This window comes from Lytechinus variegatus, chromosome 5 (genome assembly GCF_018143015.1).
Source record: "Lytechinus variegatus isolate NC3 chromosome 5, Lvar_3.0, whole genome shotgun sequence".
Taxonomy (NCBI): Eukaryota; Metazoa; Echinodermata; class Echinoidea; order Temnopleuroida; family Toxopneustidae; genus Lytechinus; species Lytechinus variegatus.
The window spans coordinates 9536661-9546558 of NC_054744.1; the positions used below are offsets into that span (position 1 = coordinate 9536661).

Genomic DNA, 9898 nt, shown 5'->3' on the forward strand with positions numbered 1-9898 from the left:
GGATCTGCACGCCAACAATATACGTCATAATAAAGACATCACTGGATCCAAGCGCTTGCAAGTACGTCATAATGGTAAAGTGCAGAGCCTAGACCCTTATATTAACAAGACACAATATAACTATTTTAAAAAGAAATATATCACCATTATCACGATTTTTGCTCTAGATATCTGATTTGGATGATAATAAAAATATTGACTGGCTCTTCTTTCGGGGAACATCAAATATATTGCCCTTAAAAGACCCATATTGCCCTCGTCTAAAGACTCGGGCCAATATAGGAACCGACGATGATTCATTTGCTGGCAATATATTTGATGTTTCCCTCAAGGCCAGTCAATATTATATAATTAACGCACTCATGACTATTCGCTATTTCATACCGTCACACTGACCTGATAGTTATGTGGAAAGACAGGGGAGATCTGCCGACAGACGAGGGTGATGTTCTGTCCCGGTAGCAGGTACCTGGTCCAGGCCCTGGGGTATAGACCATGATAGGATGCTCTGTTACCAGGGAACTGCCACTCCCAGGCCTGGGCTAGGTCCTTGTTAGTAGGCTTGTTCGGTGATAAGACTTGCTGGTAGACTGTTTTACCCCCTCTCCGAACACACACTGTAAACTGCGTGGGGTTGAAACAAACAAGCACAATTTATTACATATTATTGTTACTTATTTGGCCATAAAAATACAAACTGTACAATGTAAACATAAAAATACAATTTGAATCCACTATCTATTTACGGTAGGCAAGTTTGTTTTTAGAAATAGTATAAATGTATATTATAAAAGTTAATAACAGAAAAGAATTACATGTAGAGTGTAGAAAAATATTTTCCAATAGCCAGGGCTTGCACATTAAAGTAAAATTCATATTAAGAGGCATGCAAGCCCTCACAAAAAATCTTTCAGAAAATGTTTCACATTTCCTGGTAGGGGAAGGCCGGGTAAGTTGTGACACTTTTTGCATTTTGCATGTTAGAATTGATATGACTAGTAATATTGTAGAAATAAGTACCTTGCCTTTAAATTTGATTCTTGGGAAATCTTTTTCACCTTTATATAACTTTCTACCCCCACACTGAAAGTCATCGTGACCTTTGAAAAAAACAATGTCAAATGGCTCAACTTGCCCCATCTGTGGGGTAAGTTGTGCCACCGTCTGGGGTAAGTTGAGCCACAAAAACTATGTACAAAATGTATGCGGGAAGAACCAGGATGTCAATTTTTCATTTAAAGTATTTTCACTTGCTAATTCTGTATCATAACATCTTCTAAAAGTAAAAGAACTGTCATGTGAATTAGCTCCTTTCTGCCTGCATATTAATGGCTTTTTACATTTTTTATTTATTTTTTTTTATTATACATCAACATTAGAATTACCATGGCCAACTTGCCCCATGTTGATTTGGCTTAAATTACCCCAGTCCAAACTTATTGCGATATTTTCACATCCACAAATTTCTTTACATTCATCATGTAAAAGACTATGACAAGAATGAGAATCCATACCTGGACTAACAATATTGTTCTTATTTCTATAATATATTTAAAGACATGTGTGGGTAACAAACACATATATTTTACACCCTTTTTTACTTTTTAGGCTGAAATTTGTATTTTTCCCTCTAAAAAATTACTTTTTGTTTCAAAGCTGAAAACAAAGTGGTGGGTTAAAGGTTATTTAATGGGTCATCAAGATATGACACCAACACGATGTCTGACTCATTCATTGTTAGATTGGGGGTGGTGGCTCAACTTGCCCCTATGCTCAACTTACCCCGCCTTCCCCTATACAATACCAATTGTAATGTAGTACAGGTAATAAAAATTTAGTATAAAAAAAACATTCAATCAAAGTGATGTAACCATGGAGACTCACAGAGCAAGTCTGAAAAGCCAGGTACATGTATGGTATGATAAATTATTCATAGTATGTATAAAAATTACAAAAAAGAACAAAATTATGAATTTCAAAGAATTTGTATACCCATGCCTGGCTGACTTCAGAGAATAGGCCTTAATATGTGTAGCATGTTAGTTTGGAAAAGGCATGTTCAACTCAAATATTTTAGTTTGAAGGTATATGCATAATCACACTTGCTGTTGTACAAAAATCAATTACAAAACTATAGAAAATAACAAAGTGAACATGAACAAAACTGAACAAGAATACCGCCTGAGAAATAAAAATTTACCAGAAAGGGGATTTTTGGCTGCATGAATTTGTATGACACAAATGGATCAAAATCAAATCCTGTAGAAGTTAGTTGAGAAATATAGTAACCTCCCTTCAAATAATTTTGCTACATATGTTTGACTGAAAAGTTATGGTATATTTTTAAAGAGGGAAGATTCTTTTTTAAAGGTTTACAAAACAAATAATACAATGTAACTTTGGTCCTGTGTCGGTAGCAGTTTAAATAATAACATTATGGTTGTTCCACTTTGTATGTTTGTCATTTTGTCTCCGGAGAAGATTCTGCTAGGATCGAAAGCTTAGGCCCCTTTTGACTCTCTAATTTACTCCATTGGCTCTCTTTTTTTTAGATAAGCAGTTTTCAGCAGCTTCTTTTTGCCATTAAATAATCACAAGGCGAAATAAATACAACAAATGTGAAACAAGACTGGAATGAATATAGGCTATATCAGGTGGCTATATACATGTAACTAGGGCTTCATTGGTAATGATAAATTCATTCAATCAACAATATGTAAATGCAATGAGAAAAGCTTGCCTCGTAATGTTTATTTCATTTATTTTTCCTTTATAATTTTCTTGACTGATATCAGCACCATTACAATATTCAGAGATTAAAAAGGAACGGTAATGTGCAATAGGCATGGAATCGTGGCATTTCTGAATATCAATGAGTGTTTCCAAGGTGTTCTGAAAATAATCACTTCAACTTTTCCACTGCATAGCCATAGGAAGTTATAATGAAAGCAGCTATTCAGTAATTAAAAAGAGTATCATCAGTTTTATGGATTTACAGAACCTGTCTTCACATGCACTACAAAATCACTGTGCATAAATAAACACATATTTGCTTCACTTGATTTACATGTATATTGAGATGCATGTTTCTACAACACACAATAGAGCATCCATATTAATGCCTATTGCATGCCGCTTGGAACAACAGAAACACTACAAAATCATTATGTTGAAAAATAGGAGCAATGAGGAAATATGCATAAAGACTGTTCCTGCACGTGTAGAATCCAAGCGTTGATGATTTTATTTCTTGGAAAATAATTATCTCTTCTGTCTTGATGTTCAACTGTAGATGAGGTTTACATGTAGTTTGAATGGTAAAAAAGGGTCTTAGAAGAGGAGGAATCTCTTGGAAATAATTATCTCTCATTAGTCTTGATGTTCAATGGTAGATGGGGTTTACATGTAGTTTGAATGGTTAAAAAAGGTCTTAGAAAAGAGAAGGAAGGACAGGAAAAGAAGAGAAAGAGGAGAGAAATGATAAAGAGGGCGATGAGAAGGAGATGAAGAGGAGAAGAGGAAGAGGAGGAGAAAAAGTAGTAGAAGAAAAAAAAGAAGAAAAAGAAGAAGAGAAGGAGAAGAGAAGAGAGGTAGGAGAAGAGGAGAAAAGGGAGGAGAAGAAGAAAACAAGATGACGATGACAAAGAAGAAAAGGGGGAGGAGGCCAGGAAGATCAGGAGAATGAGGGAAGAAGAAGCGGAAAATGAATAATCAAGAGGAAAAGGTTAAGAAACAGAATTAGAGGAGAAGTAGAAGAGGAAAAGGGAGGAGTGGACTTTGCTATCTAAATACCTACCATATGAGCACACACCATCAAGTTCAAAGCATTCTTATCAGCCATTAATAAAATCTAATGATTCACTAAGTTGTGGCAGTATGAGGTCATAAAGGAATGATTAATCATTAACAGCATTATGACCACATTACCTCATCCATATCTCAACACAATTAAATTGAATCACAGTGCTATTATCACCTTGAAAATTTCTGAACATATACTGCATTATATGTAACATATAGCCAAATGCAGACTTTTCAAACCCATTAAATGTTAGTCAAAATACACGTTTACTGTACATGCAATGCAAAAATGTACATCTTCATGCTGAATATCTTTTTGAGGCCACTTTTTTTTTTAGCTCACCAGCTAAAATTTGTTACATTGCACCCTATGAGAAATTTCAGGGCTCTTTTTCTTTTAGTTTTCCAGAGCTCTTTGGGGCATTTCCAGCCCTACACCCAGCGTAAAGGTTTCACAACATTTGCTCCGGCAAAAATTGCTCCGATGGAAACTCTGCACCTTAAAGCCAAACATAAAACCTAACCTCAAAAAAACTAACTAAACCCCAATCCTTAACTTTGCAATATTCTGAACCAAAATCTCTCATTACAATCCTATAAACTCTAACCCAATGGCCCGAATCCCCAATTTGGTTTTTAAAACCCACGGTTGAGTCCATGGTTTATGTAGATTTCCTGTATAAATTACGCTTAATTTAGCGTGTATCGGGCGCGTAGGTAAGGAATGTCCAATGCTAATGCGCGCTTTTGTCACACTATGCCAAATTGACGCCTGTTACCATGGTTAAATACGCTATTTCATTCATGAGTCCACTGTTTTTATTCATGAGTCCACTCTTCAAACAGTGGACTCATGAATAAAATAGCGTATCTAACCATGGTAACAGGCGTCAATTTGGTGCACTGTGACAAAAGCACGCATCAGCATTGGACATTTTTTACATACGCGCCCGAAACGCGCTAAATTAAGCGTAATTTATACAGGAAATCTACATAAACCATGGACTCAACCGTGGGTTTTAAAAACCACCTTTGTGAATTGGGCCAATGAGATATTAAGACCGGAGCAAATGATGCAGGAGCAAATGTTGTGTCATCCCCCCCCTACATGTAGGTAACTCTGATATCAATGATATTGCCCGTATTGGAATGAAATATACAGAGATGCCAACCTGAATAAGAACATTTCAGTATTTTTAAAGCTGAAAATCAGTATTTTGGCAAGGAAATCAGTATTTTCACAGAAATACGACCATAGGACAACACATAAAAATGAAACTTGAGAAATCAGTATTTTGCATGAAACCATCAGTATTCTTCTCATTTTTCAGTATTATATACGGAAAATCCGTACTACTTGGCAGCTCTGAATATATGAAGGTCTGCATATGTACCTGATTTAACTCCACATTATCATACGTGTACCGGCCTGGAGAGAGAGACCACCGACAGAAGTCTCCTTTCCAGCCCCGATCTATTGCACCGCACCCGATACCACCGACCGGTACACCTGCACAACAGAAACACAGCAAGATTGACACATAATTATTGATAAATAGAAACGAAGATCAATAAAACAGACACAAAAGAGAATGTACAACTTTGGCTGGGGTAATAACATAGGAGCGCCTTGAACATCTAACAAGGTGGATATGTGCACTACAAGTATATAAATCCTACATTTTAAAATATTTTTAATAACAAATTGTAGTCTTAAACATAAGTAATTAAAAGTAGGAGTTGGGGTAAACATGATCAAATAAGAACAAATTATTTTTTTTTATAACAAAGAAAAAACTTAGTGACACACACTCATCTCAACTTAATGACATCAATGACTGACATAGCGCCAAACTTGACTACTTATTCTTTTCTTCTACATTAGGAGGCCCCTATCATTGACTGACATAGCAACAGGTCCCCTCCTCCAGACATCACTTACCATATACCGGTTTAAATTTCTTTGGATGTAACACATCAATGAATGGTCTTTTTCCTGCTCGCCGCATTTTAAGGTGTAGTTGGGCATATCTGAAATATTAAAGCAGAATCAACGTCCATTAACTGTAAAAGGGATGAGGAAATGCTGTTCAACTATATAATCAATCACTGCAGGTGGACCGTCGTAGCCCAGGGGATTAGTATCTGGACTTTGAAACAGAGGGTCTTGGGTTCAAATCTCATCCATGGTGTAGTTTCTTTCAGGAAGAAATTCATCCACATTATGCTGCACTCGACCCAGGTGACGTATATGGGTACCTGGTGGGAATCAATTCCTTGAAACGAGTGTGCAGTGTAAGTAAATACAGCAGCCAATCTAAAGCCGGGGTTACAATATTGAAGCCCTTTGGAAGCAAATAATACAGCTCTAGGTAATATCAATTCATGTCACTTTTCAAATATACATACATGTAATGTATCCTAAAACACATCATTCATACCCCCTTTTATTAGAAATTTTTTTATTCATCAAGTTCTATTCAAAACAACTGGAATTCATATAATACACATCAAACAGATGGTGGAGCTGCTAGCTTTAAAAACTTTTACTTTTGAACATTCATAGCTTTCTTAATATTTTAGATGGATTATGTTATCAAACCCGCACCAATATCATCAAGGTAAACTTCACATTTTAGACAAAAAAATGAGATAATTCATCATCAGCTCACTAATTTGCTCTTTTTTTCATAGGGGATAATACTCTCAAAACAGGGGATAATACTCTCAAAACAAAAATGGACAATTTTCAAGATACTGTACATGTACTGATTTTCTTCATCTGATTTATCATTTTCATTATTTTTTAAATTCAGGGGTGAAAAGATAGAATCCTTAATATTTTTGATTGACTCAAGTCTTATAGTGAAAGTGTTGAAACTTTTGGTAAATATTTTGGATTGACTTTAAAACAAAAAAAATGAGTGAATTAAAGATTAAAAAAAGATTAAATCCTTGATTACCTGACCGAGGGAAGAACAAAGCTCTTCATCTGGTGTGCTCTGACCCTCATCAACGGCCGCCATTTTTCTTTGTATTTATGATTGAGATTTACCGTCCAAGAGCATTGTGGGATACCAAACTGAGCCAGGTTATCATTTTTTAAAGTATTCCTCGACTGCAAACTGTCGCTTTGTCCGGAATTGTTGCTTCCAACGTTCATCAGGTCTATTTCGCTGTCAATGCCATTTAGGTCTTGGTCCTCGCTTTCAAGGTCTCCATTTTGGTCTTCATTATGCTCCTCATCTTGGTCCTCATTTCGGTCTTTATCTGGTTCCGAGTACTCCTTGTCCATTATGGCGTCATCGATGGCAGCGGCCATTCTGCCACGGTGTTCACACTAAGCACCAGGAAAGGGAATCAATCTTCCTTTATCTGTTGCTTTCCCCCACGAATTCACACCAAAAACACAACACTGCACATTAGCATGTGTCAATGCGAGGGAAATTCTCTGAAAAACATCACAGTTCTGCTAATGACGACCATCGGTAAACCACTTCCTGTTCCTCTCGTACAGAGTGTACAAACTACAATGACCGAACCTCTGCATACCTGTAATTTAGAGATAAAAGGAGAGAAGCGAGAGAGAGAGATAGTAATTGGTGATTGATAAAGCAATATTGACTGGCCTCAGGGCGATATGACATATATCCCCTATTAAGATTTATATCAGAAACAGAGGGTCTTGGTGATATCCAAGAGGGCGATGTATGTCCTTTCGCCCCCATCAGGCAAGTCGACATTATTAACTAAATCAAACATCTAGAGCAAAAATCATTAAAATTTAGATATTTTAGAGTTTAAGAATGGGAATCTATTTTGTCATGTTGAGCAGACTAGGCCTCTGAACTTCACCATTGTGACGTAATTGAAATGACACGTCCCTGGCCTGGGGACACAGTATCCTGCGTGGTCTTAACTAGATAAACATTGTGACGTATAGCAGTGCGCAGTTCAAGGACGCGTACAAAAATGCTTGGAATACCCGTATGTTAGCTCTGCCTTAATGCCCGCTACATTTCCACTCATTTTCTCATTGACTTTCCGGGCAAGAAATTGGGTCCGTGCATGGATAAACAATTGGAAAATTATTGACCACCATTTGATCACAGTCATAAGCAAGCAATGTATTAAAGTTGCCCTGCATGCACAGATGTCTGATACAGTTAATAATATAAACCAAGGAGTTAACTCCTTGTATAAACTAACATTAATGCTTCAATACACTACAACAAAGTCTCACATCATATTGTCAATATTACAATGCATACCTACAATGTATCTCAATCTGTGCATTAATGTATATTATGCACCACAGGATCCCAGCTACAGGTACATGCATGTGTATCACATGATCAATTCAAAACAAGCTGCTTACATAACTTTATAAAAGTTTATGTAAACTGAATTGAGAGAGAAATCTGTCAAAGTGACATCCATGTACTAAACAGCAAGTTCGTACTGGAATCTTCGGACCTCAGATGTGCTCAGGCCAATGTTTATTAAAAACCAATGTATTACAATAAATTGAAGACACTCTTTAAAACCCGCCTTTAGCTTTGGTAAGGGGTCGGTAATGTAGGCTATACTTGAGTATCATCTATTATTACAATATCATAGTATGCGTACTAGTCATTGAATGCATTTTTATCCATTAGAATTTTAATCATAGCATAATTCTTGACATTACAAATTAAATTTGAATCAAGTGCCATCTCTTGATAATGTTTATTACTAAAAATAGTGGTTTTAATTACTTTACATATAAATTGGATTCTGACAAAGATTACATCATGAAATCTTCAGCACATTCTATATTTAGATGTTTTACATAAACAAGACAAAAATATGCACACTTGTTACAAGAACCACAGATAATGGAAATATCATTTACTCATCCATTGTTCTGTAATTAAAAAAAATGATTATACCTCTTGAGATTTTAATTAGTCTTTCGCAGCATAGTTTAATATGTCATTCTGATTTTTGTTTGTATCTTTTATATGTTAATTGAAATTGTGAGCGCTTTGGGCCATTTGGGAAAAGCGTGTTATAAATATTGAGTATTATTATTATAGTTTGCCCCAAAAAATTATGTGCTTCTTTTTTCAATTCTACATGCAACCATATTACCACTCATGAATGAGTAATCCTCCTTTACTACAAAAAGCATTACAAAAATGGCAAACAAACATTCATGTCTGAAGTCCACGATTATTTCCATGTACTATATCTGATAGCTTTGTTGAGCACTTAAGCACACATCAAATGTTTTAGTCTTGCACCTTTGCAGTGTTTAAGACAACAAAATGAAAATGATAATCCCACACACATGTACATACATAAAAGCAAACTTGCTTGTAAAGTCCTTGAATGATAAATTCCTTATACCGAAGAAGTAGCTGCAACACTACATGAACACATACAACACATGAGCAAATATCAACATAGACGCTGCTGGGAAAGATCCTCGACCCATCCACTTGCTCGCTCGCTCATCAGCCGGCTCAATGAGTCGATACCACCTTGTGCACGATGACAAAAGCGAAGATAGTTAATGTGTAACTAGTACTAGGGAGGATCCACCAAACTGACTGATGGAAGAAGATCTGATATCTAATCTTTAACGATAATGAGGCTATTGTGGAGGCTCATTAAAAACAGAAATGGATGTTACACGGCTTTAGCCGAGGAAATGACTGGAGATGATACAAGGCAGAGCTTACAGCTGTGGAAAGGTTGTTTACGGCTTGAAGATCAAGCGTAAAAAGGGCAACATGACGATTAGATATTACCAAGCAGGAAGTGATTATCATTTCATGGTTACATCTTTTCCTCTCTTAAACAATCTCTTAATCTTTCTGCAATATATATATATTTTTGCTTTTCTGTATATTGCCTCGACAGTACATACATCCATCTGATGAATTATCAGTTGTTTTATTACCACTTGGTCTAATTAATTCTTGCTCGTCCAACTTCACATGTTCAAAAGCCATTACATCTACATGTACAACCAATTCGTCTGTTGTCCATTCTGTCTACCGTACTTTCAACTTTTAGTCCAATACCTAATTCGTCTAATGACCAGATGGGC

General features: G+C 36.1%; 1 protein-coding gene across 2 annotated transcripts in view; it reads right to left on the reverse strand.

The window, feature by feature from the left end:
* The window catches only part of LOC121415224 (non-lysosomal glucosylceramidase-like), a 35165-nt gene that overhangs the window by 18268 nt on the left and 6999 nt on the right, over positions 1 to 9898 (reverse strand). The window contains exons 1-5 of one of the 2 annotated variants that reach the window (XM_041608398.1): positions 9144 to 9462; positions 6765 to 7353; positions 5744 to 5832; positions 5196 to 5311; positions 397 to 624 (exon numbers count right to left, since the gene is read on the reverse strand). In XM_041608398.1, coding sequence (XP_041464332.1) covers positions 397 to 624; positions 5196 to 5311; positions 5744 to 5832; positions 6765 to 7123 — 792 coding nt within the window. In that variant the 5' untranslated portion in view covers positions 7124 to 7353; positions 9144 to 9462. Of the gene's footprint in view, positions 1 to 396; positions 625 to 5195; positions 5312 to 5743; positions 5833 to 6764; positions 7354 to 9143; positions 9463 to 9898 lie in introns of those variants that run through there. The other variant, XM_041608397.1, reaches the window with a different exon arrangement.